Source organism: Callorhinus ursinus, unplaced genomic scaffold, assembly GCF_003265705.2.
Source record: "Callorhinus ursinus isolate GAN/ISIS: 27379988/994484 unplaced genomic scaffold, GSC_fseal_2.0 scaffold11, whole genome shotgun sequence".
Taxonomy (NCBI): domain Eukaryota; kingdom Metazoa; phylum Chordata; class Mammalia; order Carnivora; family Otariidae; genus Callorhinus; species Callorhinus ursinus.
Window position 1 is genome coordinate 45,013,564 of NW_027397073.1, and position 18,257 is coordinate 45,031,820.

Sequence of the window (18,257 nt, forward strand, 5' to 3'; positions counted from 1 at the left end):
ATGTCATATCACGGAGTCCTTCATGGTCTACCTATCTAAAATAGTAACATCCTTGGGGCGCCTGGGTGTCTCAGTCAGTTGAGCATCTGATTCTTGATTTCAGCTCAGGTCATGATCTCAGGGTTGTGAGTTCAAGCCCCGTGTTGGGCTCAGCAGGGAGTCTTCTTCCCCTCTCTCTCTCTCCCTGCCTTGCTCTCTGCCCCTCCCCCGGCTTGTGCCCTCTCTCTAAAATAAATAAATAAATCTTTCAAAATAGTAACATCCTCCATTGCCTTGCTTTATCGTAGCTCCACCCCTTACCCACAAAGGATATGTTCCAATACCCTCAGCAGATGCCTAAAACCACAGATAGTACTGAACCCTGTATATACAGTGTTTTCCCTATGCATATATACTTAAGATAATGTTTAATTTATAAATTAGGCACAGTAAGAGATGAACAACAATAAAGAATAATAAAAGAACAATTAATATAATAAAAGTTATACAAATGTGGTCTTTCTCAAAATATCTTATTGTACTGTATTCACCTTTCTTATGATGATGTGAGCTGATAAAATGCCTACGTGGTGAGGTGAGGTGAGGGGAATGACGTAGGCGCGGTGATGTCGTGTTAGGCTCCTGTTGACCTTCTGATATGTCAGGAGGATCTTCTGATACTGGACCACAGTTGACCACAGGTAACTGAAACTACAGAAAGCAAAACCATGGATAAGAGGGGACTATTGTATTTCTCCACCCTTCTGTATTTAAACAACTTCACTGAAGTATTATTGACATGCCATAAAATGCACATATTAAAAGTGTACTGTTTGATACTTTTTGATGGTTCAATCTTTTCAGTTTTACCTATTCTGACAAGCATGTATAGTGATAGCTCATTGTGCTTTTCATTTTCATGTCCCAAAGGACCAGTGATAATGACTTATCATGTGCTTATTTTCCATCTATGTATCTTTTCTGAAATGTCTGCTCAAATCTTTTGCTTATTTTAAAATTCTGTTCTTTATTTTCTTACTGTTGAGTATTGAGAGGTCTTTCTATATTGTACATTCAAGTCCTTTATCAGGTATATGATGTGCAAATATTTTTCTCCAGTCTGTGGCTTCTCCCTTCATTCTTTCAGCATTGTCTTTTGAAGAGAGGAACTTTAAAATTTTTATGAAGTCCATTTTATCAACTTTTTCTTTTATAGATCATGCTTTTGATATTATATGTAGGAAATCTTTACCTAATCCAGAGTTACAAAGATTTTCTCTTAATTCTTTCTTCTAGAAGCCTTATATTTTTAGACTTTACATTTAAGTCTATAATCCATTTTGAGTTAATTTTTGTAGGAAGCACAAATTGAAATTTGTATTTTTGTTTTCAAATGGATAGCTAATTTTCTGAGCACCATTTGTTGCACAGGCTATCCTTTCTCTACTGAATTATCTTTGAACCTTTGCTGAAAATCCTAACTGTGCCTATTTCTGGACTGATCTATTTATCAGTCTTTGTGTCAATACCATGCTGTCATTTTACTATAGTTTTATAGTAAGTTTTGAAATTAGATGTTGTGAGTTTTCCAACCATGTTCTTTTTCAAAGTTGTTTAGGCATTTTAAGTTTTTTGCATTTCCATATGAATTTTAAAATCAGCTTGCCATTTTCTACAAAAGCCTACTGATACTTTGATGGGGATTGCCTTAAATGTATAGATTTGGAGACATCTGTATCTTAACATGATGTCAGTGAGTATTCCATCCTATGAGCATGGTGTATGTCCCTTTAAAATTATTTTCAGCGGCGTTACGTAGTTTTCAGCATACAGGTCTTATATAGATTTTTGTCAGATTTTAGGTATTTTATATTTTTGATAATGTAAATTTTTTAAAATTTAAACTTACAGTTAATTGCTGGTTATATAAAAGTATAGTTTATTTTTATTGACATTTTACCAAAACTTTAACATTAACTCATTATTTCTGTTAGTTTTTTTGTAGATTCCTTTAAAATTTCCACACTGGGATGCCTGGGTGGCTCAGTTGGTTAAGTGTCTGCCTTTGGCTCAGGTCATGATCGCCGGGGTCCTGGGATCGGGTCCCGCATCAGGCTCCCTGCTCAATGGGGGCCCTGCTTCTCCCTCTGCCTGCCACTCCCCCTGCTTGTGCTCTCTCTCTCTGACAAATAAATAAATAAAATCTTGAAAAAAAAAATTTCTTTAAGATTTTCCACATAGAAATCATGTTGCCTGTGAATAAAGACTATTTTTTTCCTTTATAATCTGAATGCTCCGCCTACCTCCCCCTTAATCTATCCCTGCCTAAAACCTCTAATATGATGTCAAATAGAAATAGTTGGACATCTTTTGTCTTATTCCTAATCTTAGGTGGATAACAATCAGCCTTTCAGCCTTATGTAAGATGTGTAGGGTTTGTGTAGGTGTCCTTTTATCAAGTAGAGGTTGTTGCCTGCGTTCCTAGTTTGCTGAGAATTTTTATTAGGAATGAATGTTGAAATTTGTCAAATGATTTTTTCTTATCTTTTGAAGGAATTATAGCTTTCCTTTTTTAATCTAGTATGTTAAATAATACTCTTTGATATTCAAGTTTTAAATCAGTCTTGCATAGCTAGGATAAACCACTTGGTCATGATGTATTATTATCATTTTTATATGTTGTTGGAGTTGATCAGGTAAAATTTTGTTAAGAATTTTTGCATCTTTGAAAAAAAAGAATTTTTGCATCTATACTTATGAGGGATATTGAACTCTAGTTTTCTTTTAAGGTCTTTATCCGGTCTTGTTATCAAAATAGCACGGGCTTCATAAAGTGAGTTAGAAGGAAATCACCCCTCTTCAGTTTTCTTTTTTTTTTTTTTTTAAAGATTTTATTTATTCATGAGAGACAGAGAGGGAGGCAGAAGCAGACTTCCCGAGGAGCAGGGATCCTGATGTGGGCCTCGATCCCAGGACCCTGGGATCATGACCTGAGCCGAAGGCAGACTCTTAACCAGCTGAACCACCCAGGCGCCCTACTTAAGTTTTCTTGAAGGATTTGTGTAAAATTGATATTATGCCTTCTAAAATGTTTGGTACAATTCACCAGTGAAGCTGTTTGGGCCTGGATATTCTTTGCAGGAAGGTTTTTAATTACAAATTTATTTTCTTTATTAAACATAGGTGTATTCAGATTATCTCTTTCTTCTTGAGGAGATACTTGTATTTGTTAAGGGATTTGTCCATTTCATTTGTTTTGTCGAGTGATTCCTTTTTTATCCTTTTAGTATCTCTAGTATCAGTAGTGATATTCTCTCTTTCATTTCTGATATTGGTAATGTGTATCTTCTCTCTCTCTCTTTTCCCCCCCCCAAGTAATCTGGCTACTGGTTTTTATGTACTTCATTGATCTTCTCAGAGAGCCAGCTTTTTGTTTTACAGATTTCCCCCCCGCACCCCCCCAGCCCAGTTTGTTTTTCTTTTTCCTTGATTTCTGCCCTCTCCTTTATTATTTTTTTTCTCCTGCTTGTTTTGGGTTTCATTTGCTCTTCTTTTCCTATTTCCTAAGGTAAGAGCTGAATTCCCATTGATTTAAGAACTGCCCTCCTTCCTAATTTAGGTGTTCATTGCTGTAAATTCCCCTCTAAGTACTTCTTAAACTACAGCCCACAAATTTTTATGTGTTGTGTTTTTATTTTCAGTCAATTGAAAATATTTTCTGATTGTGCTTTTGATTTCTTCTTTGATCCATCTGTTATTTAGAAGTGTATAATTTAGTTTTCAAATATTTGGAGATTTTCCAGATATTTTTCTGTCACTGATTTCTCATTTAATTCCATCATCATAATTCCATCAACATTAATTAATTTGAATTTTTATACATTTATTGAGACATACTTTTTGGCCCACAATATGGTCTGTGAGGATGTTCTATAAATGTTACATCAGGTTGGTTGATAGTGTTCAAGTCTCCTATATGTTAGCTGATTTTCTATTGAGAAAAACATATTAAATCTTTGGCTATAATTGTGTTTGTCTATTTTTCCTTGCAGTTCTATCCATTTTTGCTTCATGTATCATAATGCTACCTTTTTAAGTTTTATACATTTTTAGGAATTTTATGTCTTGATTAATTTATTCCTTTATGGGATGCCTGCGTGGCTCAGTCGGTTGAGTGTCTGCCTTTGGTTCGGGTCATGATCCTGGGGTTCTGGGATCGAGTTGTGTGTCAGGGTCCTTGCTTAGTAGGGAGCCTGCTTCTCCCTCTGCCTCCTGCACCCCTGGTTGTGCTCTCTCTCTCTCTCTCTGTCAAATAAATAAAATTAAAAAAAAATTTATTCCTTTACTATTATGAAATAACTTCCTTTATCTGTGATAATATTCTTTGCTCTGAGATCTTTTTGATTTTAATATAGCCACACCAACTTTCTTTGGATTATTGATAGAATTACATATCTTTTTTTATCCTTTTATTTTTTTTTAAAGATTTTATTTTTAAGTAATCTCTGCATCTAATGTGGGGCTCGAATTTACAACCCCAAGATCAAGAGTTGCATGCTCTACTGACTGAGCCAGCCACACACCCTTATCCTTTTATTTTTAACATATTTGTGTTTTTATGTTTAAATTGTATTTCATGAAGGCAGCATTTGTCAAGTCTTGCTTTTTTATCCAATCTTACAATCTCTGACTTTCAATGGAGGGGCTTTGAACATTATGTTTTATGTGATTATGGATTTGGTTGAATCTATCATCTTGATTTCTTTTATTTTGTTCTTTATTCTCTCTTTTTTTTGTCTTATTTTGAACCTTTTTCCTGCTTTAAAAAAAACTATATTGATATAATTCACATACCATTAATTACCTCACCATTTTAGAGTGTACCATTCAATGGGATTTTTTTTTTTTTTAGTTCATTTTTCTCTAAACATCCAGCCCTAGGAAACAGGTAGTTTACTTTCGGTTTGTATGGATTTCTTATTCTGGATATTTGAGATAAATGGAGTCATGCAATATGTGGTGTTTTGTGATTACCTTCTTTCACTTAGTGTAATGTTTTCAAAGTTCACCCATCTTGTAGCTTATTTTAGGTGATACTATGCCACCTTATGTATAGTATAAAGCCTTTCAATAGTTTATTTTCATTTCTTTCTTCTCAACCTTTGTGTTATTGTTATAAATTTTATTTGTGCATGTGTTACAAACTCTGTAGTATGTGGAATTTATTTTTTCTAAAAAAGCCATTATCCTTTAAAGATATTTAAATAGTAAAAAATCGTATATATTTACTATTTCTGGTCCTCTTGATTCCTATGGTAGATTCATAGTTCCATCTGGTATCATTTTCCTTTGTGTGAAGGAAAGGAAATTGTTTTTAACATTTATTATAATGTAGGTCTTCAGTTTATGTATGTTTGAGAAAGTGTTTATTTCTCTTCCATTACTGAAAAATATTTATGCTGGGTATAGAATTCTAGTTTGACAGGTTGTTTTTTTGTTTTGTTTTGTTTTTTTTACTTTCAGGACTTTAAAAATGTGGCTCCACTGTCTTCTTGATTATATTATTTCCAAGGAGGCATCTGCTGTTATTCTTCTCTTTCTTTTCTGGTAGTTGGTATTTCCTTTTTTTTTTTTTTTTTTGGCTGTTTTTAAAGATTTTTCCCTTTATGAAATTATTTGGCGTTTTTTATGCTTAGGGTTCATATATCTTCTTGGATTTGTAGCTTTATGGTTTTCATCAAATTTGGAAAAATTCTGACCAAGTCTTTTTCCTTCTCTTAGCCCTATATCCCTTTCTGTCCTCTCCAATTACATGATTAGTTGACTCCAATTACATGTATATTTGGCTGCTTAAACTTGTACCAGTTTTTTGTTTTTTTCAGTTTTATTTTGAGTAGTTTCTTTTGCTGTGTCTTAAAGTTCACTTATGTTTTCTTGTTCATTGTTTTATCTGCTTCTAATCCATTCCCAGTTATTTTTCACTTCTAGAATTTCAGTTTGGGGTTTTTTTTCTAGAATTTCAATTTGGGTCATTTTTATGTTTTCGTTGTCTCTGCCTAAATTTTTGAGCATCTGGAATACAGGTATGATAATTGTTTTAATATTCTTTTCTGATAATTCTTAACATCTGGGTCAGTTTTGATCAATTTTTTTTTCCTTTTCATTATGGGTCATTTTTCTCATCCTTTTATGCATACTAATGTTTGATTGTATGCCAGAAATTATGAATTACTTTGTTGGGTGGTGGATACATATATATTCTTAGAAATATTCTTGAGCTTTGTTTTGGGATGCAGTTAAGTAATGTAGACACATCTTGATTTTTTTTTCTTTAAATTTTTTATTGTTATGTTAATCACCATACATTACATCATTAGTTTTTGATGTAGTGTTCCATGATTCATTGTTTGTGCATAACACCCAGTGGACACATCTTGATCTTATGTGGATTGCTTTTAAGGCTTTTAGGCAGGACCAAAGCTGTGTTTAGTCGTCTGCTAAGTATTTCTGCTAAAGTAACTTTTTGAGTACTCAACCCACTGCCCTTGAATTGTGAGGTTTTTCACTATGGCTGGTGGGAATAAGCACTATTTCTGTATCTTTATGAGTGCCAAGTATTATTTCCTCTAATACTTTTGGTTGTTTCTTTCCTTAGAAGGGTATTTTCCTTGCATGCATTTGCCTATCAGTACTATACTGAATACTCAAGAGAGTTCCTCTGCAGATCTGCACAGTTCTCTTTCTGTGCATTTCTCTCCTTTCTAGTACTCTGTTGTATGAACTCTAGCTCCTGTTTTCTCTCCAGGCTCTAAGCTTTATGTCTTTAACTCAGATGCAGCCTTAGTTCCACTCCACACACTGCAGTGTAGAGACTCTCAGTGCAGTAAAATGTGTAACCAGAGGGCTCACCTCATTTGTTTCCAGTTTCTCAAATTGCTGTTCTTTATTACCTTGTGACCTGAATGTGCTCATTACATATGTTTTGAGTGGTTTTGGGGTAAACCCATCTTGACTGGAAGCACATTTTAATTTTTTTAAAATAGGCTTTATTGTTTTGAGCAGTTTTATGTTCACAACAAAATAGAGTACAAAGTACAGAGAGTTTTCATGTAAATCCTACCCCTGCATATATATAGCCTCTCCTGCTATCAGCATCCCAGAGTGGTCCGTTTGTTATAATCCGTGAACTTAGATTGAGTGATCATTATCACCCCAAGTCCATAGTGTCCATTAGGGTTCACTCTTGGTGTTGTACATTCTGTGGGTTTTGACAAATCTATAATGACATGTATCCACCATTATAGTATCATACAGAATAGTTTCATTGCCCTAAAAATCCTCTGTGCTCCCCCTGTTTATCTCTTTCTCCTCGCTGACCCCTGACAACCAATGATCTTTTTACTGTCTTCATATTTTTGCCTTTTCCAGAATGTCATATACTTGGAATCATGTAGTATGTAGCCTTTTCATTTCACTGGCTTTTCACTTAGTAATATGCGTTTAAATCCTTCTCAGGGCTTGATAGCATATTTCTTTTTAGTGCTGAATAATATTCCGTTGTCTGGATGTACTGCAGTTTGTTTATCCATTCATTTATTGAAGACATCTTAGTTGCTTCCAAATTTTGGCAATTATGAATAAAACTGCTATAAACTTCCATGTGCAGGTTTTTGTGTGGGCATAAATTTTCAACTCATTTGGATAAAAACCAAGGAGCACGCTTGCTGGATTACATGGTAAGAGTCTGTTTAGTTCTGTGAGAAACTGCCAAACTGTCTTCCATAGTGGCTGTACCATTTTGCATTCTCAGCAGCAATCTGTCATTTGACATCCTTGCCAGCATTTGGTGTTGTTAGTGTTCAGGATCTTGGTGATTCTAATAGGTGTGTAGTGGTATCTCATTGTTTTAATTTGCATTTCCCTAATGACATGAGGTGGACATCTTTTCATACACTTATTTGCTATCTTTATATCTTTAGTGAGATGTCAGTTCAGATCTTGGCCCATTTTTTAATTGGATTGTTTTCTTATTGTTAAGTTTTAAGAGTTTTTTTGTATATTTTGGATAACAGTCCTTATCACATGTGTCTTTTGCAAATATTGTATTGTCTTCCTGGCTTGTTTTCTCATTCCTTTGACATTGTCTTCTGCAAAGTAAAAAATTTTACTTTTAATGAAGTCCGTCTTATCAGTTATTTCTTTCATCGATTATGCCTTTGGTGTTGTATCTAAAAAGTCATTACCAAATTCAAAGTCACTTAGGTTTTCTTCTTTATTATCTTCTAGGAGTTTTATTCTTGTGTATTTTCCATTTAGGTCTGTGATCCAGTTTGAATTAATTCTTGTGAAGGGTTTAGGATCTGTGTCTTGTTTCGGTTTTTTCGCATGTGGATGTCCAGTTGTTCTAGCATCATTTGTTGAAAAGATTCTTTGCTCCATTGTATTACCTTTGCTTCTTTGTCAAAGATCAGTTTACTGTATTTATGTGGGTTTATTTCTGGACTCTCTTTAATGTTCCATTGATCTGTTTTTCCTGTTCTTTCACCAGTACCACACTGACTTGATTGCTGTAGCTTTATAGTAAATCTTGAAGTCGGAACTATCAGTCCTCTGGCTTTGTTCTTCAATATTGTGTGGCTATTGTGGGTCTTCTTCTACCTCTCTCTGTAAACTTTAAAATCAATTTGTCAGTAACCACAAATAACTTGCTGGGATTTTGATTGTGATTGTGTTGAATCTTTAGATCACGTAAGGAAGAATTGACATTTTAACAATACTGATTTTCCTATCCACGAACATGTAACATTTCTCCACTTATTTAGTTTTTTTTTTAAATTTTTCTCATCAGTTTTTTAGTTTATCTCATGTACATTTTATACATATTTTGTTAGATTTTTACCTAATTTTCATTTTTGTTCTAATGTAAATAGTATTGTTTTTAATTTAAAATTCCACTTGTTCATTGCTGGTATATAGGTAAGTGATTAACTTTTGTATGTTAACCTTGTATCCTGTAACTTTGCTTATTAGTTTCAGAAGATTTTTTTGTTGTTCAGTCTTCGGGGTTTTCTACCTAGATGATTATGTCATCTGCATACCTTTATTTCTTTTTCTTATTGCATAAACTAGGAATTCTAGTACAATGTTGTTGTAAAGGGGTGGTGAGAGGGGACATCCTTGCCTTGTTCCTTATTTTAGTGGGAAAGTTTCATTAATTATGTTAGATGCTTAAATTTTTCAGTGTAGCATGTATCTCCATGTGATAGATTATGTATTATTTATTGTCATACTCTCTTCCCCTAGAATGTCAGTCCTTTAAAGATACCACCATGTCTGTTTTTTATCACTGTTGAGTTTCCATCACCTAGTAGAACATATCAGTTAGCAGTGAATATTGATAAATAAATAAACTATAAATAAGTGAATAAATAAGGTCTTTACTTCCTAAATTTGAATGGTGATCATAAGAATACAGAAAGAAATCCCTAAAAAGTATTGTGACAGAATAATTTTAAGACTTTATATGATTAGATGAATAAAAGAAAGAAATTTAAAGATGATTGGTATTGCTCAGGTTTCTAGCCTAGGGACGACTCTTCATTCAATACACTGTCCTTAGACAGTCTCATTTACTCACATGGTTTCAGTTTACCAGGCTGTTGACTCCCAGATCTCTTTCTGTAGTCTGACTCTTGCTTCTCAAAATTGGATGCCTACTGGACATCTCCACTTAGATGTATCATAAGTATATCAATTCAGCATAACCAAAACAAATTCACAATTTTTCTACCCAAACTTACTCCTCCTTTCTGTATTCTCTATCAAAGAAGGAGAGGTACTATCATCAAGCTAGAATGCCAGGTGCCGCTTTTGATATCTAAGTCTTTCTCCCTCCATCTGATACATGACAGAATCTTGTTAACCCTCCTTCCTAACATGTTCTTAAATCCATCCAGTTCTCTGTAATCACTGCTTTATCTTAGTTGAGACCATCAACATTACCTAGGTTCATCACGGCAGGATCCTTCCATGCTGTCTTCTTGCTTCCTTTCTCATTCATTCTTTACACCCTAGTCATAGGAATTTTGTAATAAAAAAAAAAAAATGGAAGCAGCAGACATAGAGAAGCTGAGGTTTAGAGAGTTGGAGTGATTTGCCCGATGATAGAGCCAAGAAGTTGTGGAGCCGGGTGGCAAATTCTGAGTGAGTAGAGCCTGTGGTGACTGAATAGAACACACTTTCTCAAGCTGCTTCCAGTAATATCAATGAGTACTTGAGTGGTTTGTAGAGCATTTTTAGGTTTTCTTCTCTAATAACTTTTTGAGGTGGAGATTACAATTACTCTCACTTGTTAGATGAGGAAATCGAGAAAGGGAGGATAGGTAACTTACTCAAGGATAAGAAGCTGTTAAGTGGTGGAGTTAATGCTAGAAGTTGGTTTCTGGGGGCGCCTGGGTGGCACAGTCGTTAAGTGTCTGCCTTCGGCTCAGGTCATGATCCCAGGGTCCTGGGATTGAGCCCTGCATCGGGCTCCTTGCTCAGCGGGAAGCCTGCTTCTCCCTCTCCCACTCCTCCTGCTTGTGTTCCCTCTCTCGCTGTTTCCCTCTCTGTCAAATAAATAAATAAAATCTTAAAAAAAAAAAAAAAAGGAAGTTGGTTTCTGGCTCCCAAACCCATACTTTTAATTCTGGAATTTGCTAATGGTTGCAGATATACAGTATACTCTTTGGGACTTGCTTGTGATTTGATTTGGTCCTAGCACTGTGATCAAGTGCGGGTCAACTTTTTTTAAATTCTCAGCATCTCAGTTACTTCATCTGTAAAATGGAGATAATATTTACTGTATAGGTTGTAGATGGACACAAAGCATTTATTAGTGTCTGACACATGTTAAGGTCTTAGTTATTGAGATATAGCGATCGCTGTGTCGCTATGTATTGAGATTGCTATTATTAATATTAGCCAGACTTCTTCTTTCTGTTACTTCAGGCTCTGTGTTACCAAGCAATTAATAGCATCTGCTTCTCATTATTGTATATTCCTTTTTACTGTCCACTTCCCTAAGCGTTGTGAACCTATTTTTCCAACATTGCCTTTGCTTTAGCTATTCCTTTATTTGAAGTGCATTTTCTTTTCTCTGCTATTCAAAGTTTTACTATTTTCTTAAGATTTCCACATTCTCTGAAATATTCTTCTAATTATTTTAGCTGTGTCAGTCTTTTCATTTCTGAACTCTTACAGAACTTCTGTAATTGTACTTTATTTCTAAGTTTTAGCTTCCCTGTTTTTCAAATTTATTATAGTGATGAGCATATAATATTTGCTCAGTAAATGTTTATAATTTCTTGAATATAGTATTTGGCAGACATTATTGAAGAAGTCTTATGTGTCACTGCTGGGCACACTTCAGTACTTGGGGCATCAGGATGGGTAAGCCCTAGTTCCTACCCTCACTACCCTCAAGTAATTCATAATATAGTAGATAAATTATAGCTTATATTTATATAGCACAGCAGTTCTTAACCTCTCTTCTGCTTTCACATCATTCATAATATGTGCAAGTCACTTTCATCATTAATATCTCATTATACACATTCACTAGGGGAGCATTTCCCTCCAGCATTGAGGCTTACTTATGTATAATATTAAAAAATTTTTAAAAGCCCTTCCTCATGTCCTCTCTTATTTAAGTGTCCTAACAAATAGATGAGGTGGGACTTAATGTAGCCATGAATGGAAAGAAAATTGAGATCTAGAGATGCAGATGTTACAGTCCTACCTTTTAAGTGTGGAAAAAAAATGAGTCTCAAAGAGCTTTTTTAGACTCAGATGGAAAGTTAACAGTAGAGTTGGGACTTAGATTACCTAAATGCTGAAGTTGAGTTTAGCAATTGAATAAGAAGTTCCTCATGCTAAGCACTGACTTATAGTTATTTTAAACTTTATATTATAGGAATCTTTACACAAATACAAAAAAAAAAGGAGTATCATGGATCCCCGTATATTGGTCAACCAACTTCAACAATTATCAACATTTTGCTAATGCTGTTTTATGTGCCCTCATGCTACTTTTTTTCTTTTAAGAGTATTTTAAAGCAAATTCTAATGATACTCTACCCATAAATATTTCAAGATGAACACTGACTTTAAATTTTGTTGAATATAGCTATGGGGAAAGTACATTAATATTTTTAAAATGTCTTAATTCTCTTTAGAGTGCATTATTCCATTAGATATATAGTGATGTTCAACAGATTTTCAAATATATCTTTATCTATTTCTATGGAAATGTAAAGTTTTAGGGTGCTGTTTCTTAAGGTATGGAAGTAGTTCAATTCTAGAATACTTCCGTGATATAAAATGATTAATGTGACTTGGAGGGGAAAATTTAGCCAAAGGAAACAATTAGCTGATTATGTGCTTCCTATGAGTACTGTTTTTGGAAAATCGGTGCTTTTAGGACACATTTTAATTCTGGAATTTGCTAATGGTTGCAGAGATACTTTTTTGGGCTTTTAAACACATTTAAGAAATTTTTGTTAAAATATGTATTTTCTAGTAGGTTTCTTTTTTCTTCTGTCATTCTTTTTCTTTTTCAGAGGAAGAGATATTCCTTCTTTTCTCCAAAATCTAACCCTAACAGCTGTAAACTGGACATGATTTACCTCCCTTGTAAAATTCTGCTGCTTCATTTATCACCTCTTTTTGTCTGTACTCTTTGTCTCTTCCGTCCTGTCAGCCTGCATGACTTCAAGTCTATCTTATTAAAAGCAACAAAAACAAAACAAACTTCCCTTGATTTTACGTACCAGCTGCCTGTCTGAATGCCTTTGCTGACACTTTGTTGGCCTCAGGGGAAAGCCCAGCTTTAGTATGGATGGAAGGTTCTTTTCCCTTTATCTCCCAGGCATCTTTCCATCCCTGCTACTTATTCCAAATACCATTGATGTTAATTCGTAATAACAATTATAATAAGCTAAACAGTCACAAAGTTGTTAAACTAGCACTTAATTAATACACAGTACATACCACAGCAGGATTTAGAACCAGAACTCAGTTCATTCTTGCTTAGTTCAGTTCAACAAAATTCACCAAACATTTAAGTTCCTGCTATGTGACAGGTACTATTCTAGTTTCAAAGACTCTGAAATCCATTTGCAATTGAATGTAATATCAGAAGCAATTACAGAGATACTATGTACCTAAATATATAACAGTTTTTGTTTGTTGTCAATGAAGTCACTTCTGTAGTATGACAGTGTTAAGATTTATTTGTGATTTTCTGTGCCAAACTATTATGGTCAAGCTGTGCTGTAATCATTATCTAATTGTATTTTTAAATTTATCTTTTAGGGACAGTATGGAAATTACCAGCAGTGAAAAAGTACTTACATTCCAATAGCCAGTATCTATTAGCAGCCATATTGTCACCTCAGCACTGTGGACGCCTCTGTGTGAAGAGATCCTTCCATTCCATCTAGTTTTTGGAAAAACCTTGTGGATAAGTGGCTGTTTCCTCAGTAAGCAGCCTTTGTGGCTTAGTTGTAAGGCTTTAGTAGCTAAAAAAAAAATACTCTTGATTTCACATTTCTACTCTAGATGGCAACATTGGACAGAAAATACAATGACATAACCAATTTGCAATGGTTTGGGAACTGTGTTTCAAATGGACTGTTACAGACTGAAAGGTGTGAACAGCTTTGTATGTTTATGAAGGTTAAGGGAATTTAATACTTTTCCACAGATTCTTTTGTAAGGGGAAGAGGGAAATGTACACTTTTTACAGCAGCAATATTTTGTATATTATGTTTATTTCATGTGAATATGCAAGGCGGTACACTACGCATTGGACAGAATCAGAAATCCTCTGTTAATGTGGATTGGAGCATGGTGGATGCTTGATTGTGTTGGTCTTAAAATGGTGTACTATAAAAGATAAAGGTGAGGGAGAAGACAAAGCACACCATATGTCCACTATTATGTTCTTTAGAGGAAATTCAGATCCCTTTTATCTGTTAGATAATCAAGGGCACTGTGATAGTTTTGAGTAAAAACATTTTTTTTAAAAGCTTTCCAGTTTTGTGGATTAAAACCTTTTTATAAAGATCATTTATAATACAGTTTTAAAATGTGAGGCAATAAGAATTACTTCATGTGGGATCTGAAGAATCTTGGTAGCAGTTTCATGTAAATGAAGTGGTAATTCTCTCCTAAAATAGCAATAACCGAAAATGGAAGTGTTAATTTTACTTTGTTTGAGTAATCAGGGAACTTAGTAAGTAATATCAAAGCATTTTTTAAATGATATCAAAGAAGAGTCAACATTGGTCCAGTAATTTTATTTTTTAACATTAGAAGGACAATTGGTTTATATAATAGAATAGTTCGGGAGACTTTACAAGCCTTTATTTCAACTTTCTTCCCTGGAAATAATGCCATTTATAAAAGGACACTTTTAAGTTTTTCCCTTTTTATGTTGGTTAATGTAACACAAAAGAGATGTTCAGGAAAATGCTTATTGATGAGGTTTATTCTGGTCTGTATTAAAAGCATAGAGGTTGCATTCTAGATCACTCTGTTTATTAGCGTGACATATTTAATCATATTTGAGACTGTCCTGTGCCTGATTATTTTAGCTAAATTCAGGGATATTGCATTGGGCAGGAAATCATGCATTGAGAAGTTTATAACCACAATTATTTAAGCATAATCTGAAAACATCTTAGCCCAAAGGTAAGTTGCTCTTTTCATCACAGTTGCCTATGCCCAGGGAATAAGACGTATTCTTTATAATTGAATTGGTTTTTCCCACTTCTAACTGGAAACAAAACAGAAGGGGTGCCATAAATTTGAATGAGCAAAATGTACTGTTCTCAACATACTGTAATCAAAAGGAGGAATTTTAATGTGTTTGTATGTGTGTATGAGAGAGAGAGTGTGTGTATTTTAAGGTCCGAATAGAGTTTTTTTCAACTTGGTGAGTAGAAAATGGACATCAAGTTTGAACAGATAAAGCATGGACAGCCTTATTGTGATTGAAAATGCTTATAGGTTCTGTGCCAATTTTCCACCACTGTGTACTTTGTTGCTATTTAAAACTGTATCAACTCTAACGGAAGAATAAATTATTTGTGATTTTAATTTTCTCATTTGTTTCTTTAAATTAGATCTCTTTGACTCTCTTGTTTTGTCTGGAGACTTTGCTGTGGGTTTTTTATATAAGTTAGTCTGGTATAAGCAGACTATATTTGTATTCTAGGACTTTATCAAAATTCTCTTGCCATGCCCAAGTTAATTAGAATTAACTTCAGTAATCAGCATGTTGTGTGGGCTGTTTGTTATAGAATTCTTTCTCTGAAAATGAAGTCCATGAGGCTGTAATCGAGATGACTGAATTAGATAAATGAGTTGAGGAGACAAAATTGTACTGAACCCAACCTGGTGTAGATATGTTATCTCATTTGAAATAAGCTCAACTGACATTAAGAAATAATTTGTCTTGCCAACCCATCTTCTGTTGTCTTATTCTCCTTTTAATGGAAACTAAAATTGCAATTTTAATAAGCAGAATTTCCTCCAGGACTTTCTTCCTAGAGACTAGTGCATTTGCAAGGTTTAATTGTTTTATAACAGTCCTATTTCGTAAAAGTTTTTAATTGGTGGTGACAAAAATTACCTTACTCCTTAGATACCTAGTAAGAAGACTGACTGTACCGGGAGCTTTCTACCAAATTTGACTTCCCCATATAGACTATATTCCCCAGAACTGAAGTTATTATTTTATCAAAATGTATTATAATGAAGAAATAACATGCCATCCTATAAAATTCTGGAAGCATAACATTACTAAAAAAAGAGCTTGGTGGTTATTGATCAACATTTTAAAATACTTAACTGTACTAGTTTAGTTGTTTAAGAATATATTAGCATTATTCTGTAGAGTTGTGGTGGCACATTGTTTTTGGCACGTTTTTGTTTTTAATTTTTTTAGTGGAATATTCAAACAGATGCCAAAGTAGAGAGGATGTTATAATGAGCCCCATGGACCATTAACCTAACTTAGGTAACTGGTTCACTTAGGAAGCCATGGCTAATCTTGTGTTGTCTATACACCAACCCACAAATGGAAGCAGACACTATATCCTTGAATTATTTCGCTAAGTACCTCTGAATAAGTATAGTTGACCCTTGAACAACATGGGTTTGAACTGCATAGGTCCACTTATATGTGGATATTTTTTCGATAAATACAGTACTGTGTTATAAGTCTATTTTTTCTTCTTTATGATTTTAACAGTTTTTCTCTTGCTTTATTGTAAGAATAGGTATATAATACATATACAAAATATAATCAACTGTTTATGTTATTGGTAAGGCTTCTGGTCAGTAGTAGGATATTAGTAGTTAAGTTTTTGGTGAGTAAAAAGTTATACATGGATTTTCAACTATTGTAGGGAATTGGTGCCCCTAACTCTGTTGTTGTTCAAGAGAGTCAACTATACTCTTTTTTTTTTTTTTAAGACTATTTATTTATTTGAGAGAGAGAGAGAATGGGAGATAGAGAGCACGAGAGGGAAGAGGGTCAGAGAGAGAAGCAGGCTCCCTGCTCCGATGTGGGACTCGATCCCGGGACTCCGGGATCATGACCTGAGCCGAAGGCAGGTCTTAACCAACTGAGCCACCCAGGCGCCCCTCAACTATACTCTTTTAAAAACACTTTAGGGGCACCTGGGTGGCTCAGTCGGTTAAGCGACTGCCTTCGGCCCAGGTCATGATCCCGGAGTCCCGGGATCGAGTCCCGCATCGGGCTCCCTGCTCGGCGAGGAGCCTGCTTCTCCCTCTGACCCTACCCCCTCTCATGTACTCTCTCTCTCTCATTCTCGCTCTCTCAAATAAATAAATCTTTAAAAAAAAACCAAAACAAAACACTTTGGTACCAGGACTCTTCCCTCTCTTGAAATTTTGTAATTTCAGTATTAAAGATTAGAAACCATCTCAAAATTTGTATGAGTAAACCACTGCTTTTTCTTTCACTTAAAAAGGTAATTTGTGTTAAATAAGACAGTAGCAAAAACAGATTACACAAAAAGTGAACATGCCCCATAATTTCATCTCTTAAAGGTACAGTTGTTAAAAGGTTTGATACATTTCTTCCAACTTGATTTTATACACATAAGCCAACATCTATTACTGTTTTGGCTCTTTCAACAAAAATGGAATTATATACTAGCCATACTGTTTTGTAACTTCCTTTTTTTTTTTTAAATATCTTGAATGCTCCTTATTCTGTGTTGTTCCTAATTTTTTTATATTGGGAAAACAAAGCTTTCATAAGCAATCTGGCAAGGGTTTGTTTGTTTGGTATGCTTGTTGAGGTATTTCTATATAGTAAATTTTGACTATGTTAGGTATAAGGCTATGTACATTTTAAAAAGTATCCCCCTAAAAAAATAAATCCTTGCCAGCACCAGAATATTAGCCTTGTTAATTTTTACAGTTGTAGTAGGCTTTAAAAAGTGTTGTCTCATGATTTAATTTGAGTTACATTTGATTTATTTGTAACTTTGAACATCTTTTCAAATGCTTAACGACACTTTATTATTTTTTGCTGGGAAATGCCTCTTAATGTCCTTTGTTCATTTTTCTGTTGGGGTGTTTACTGTGTGAGAGAGAGGAAATAGTATAAATACATATGCACAAATATATATAATTATATATAGTTCTCTCTATGCAAGTATTAATCCTGTGTCTTCTATATATCGTATATCTCTTCATTCTGTTCATTATTTTTTAACTTAGGTTATGATGTCTTTTACTGTATTAAAGTTTTAAGATTTTACGTATTCAATTTCATAGCTTCTTGCAACCTCCCTAACTTGCAAATTAAAAAAAAAAATACTCTTTTTGCTTCCATTTTTCTAAAATTGATTGTACCTGGTAAGGTTTAGAGCATTAACTTTTTTCCTATGTGGATGACTGGTTGTTTCAACATTATTTGTTGAATAAACCAACTAATTTGAGATGTCACCATATTCTGTTTATTTAAAACACTAATTATAATTAAATCATGTTTGATTTAATGACATTTCAAAGACTAGTTAGATTCACTTAAGTACAGTTTTGTTGGCATTAAAGTTGTGGGTCCTTTCTGGTTATTTTTTTTTTTTTGGATAAGGTGTTTTTTATTGGATAAGAGTTAACTGCATGGGGTTAAACAATGACTGGCTTCATAACAGTAAGAGAATTACTGAAATGTGATTTGATTTTATATAGAATGA

General features: G+C 34.1%; 1 protein-coding gene across 5 annotated transcripts in view; it reads left to right on the plus strand.

The window, feature by feature from the left end:
* Positions 1 to 15,120, plus strand: part of SS18 (SS18 subunit of BAF chromatin remodeling complex) — an 84,750-nt gene extending 69,630 nt beyond the window's left edge. For all 5 annotated transcript variants that reach the window (XM_025886607.2, XM_025886606.2, XM_025886611.2 and 2 more), the window contains one exon: positions 13,333 to 15,120. In XM_025886607.2, the coding sequence (XP_025742392.1) occupies positions 13,333 to 13,359 (27 nt within the window). In that variant the 3' untranslated portion in view covers positions 13,360 to 15,120. The remainder of the gene's footprint in view (positions 1 to 13,332) is intronic.
* Positions 15,121 to 18,257: the final 3,137 nt, after the last annotated feature.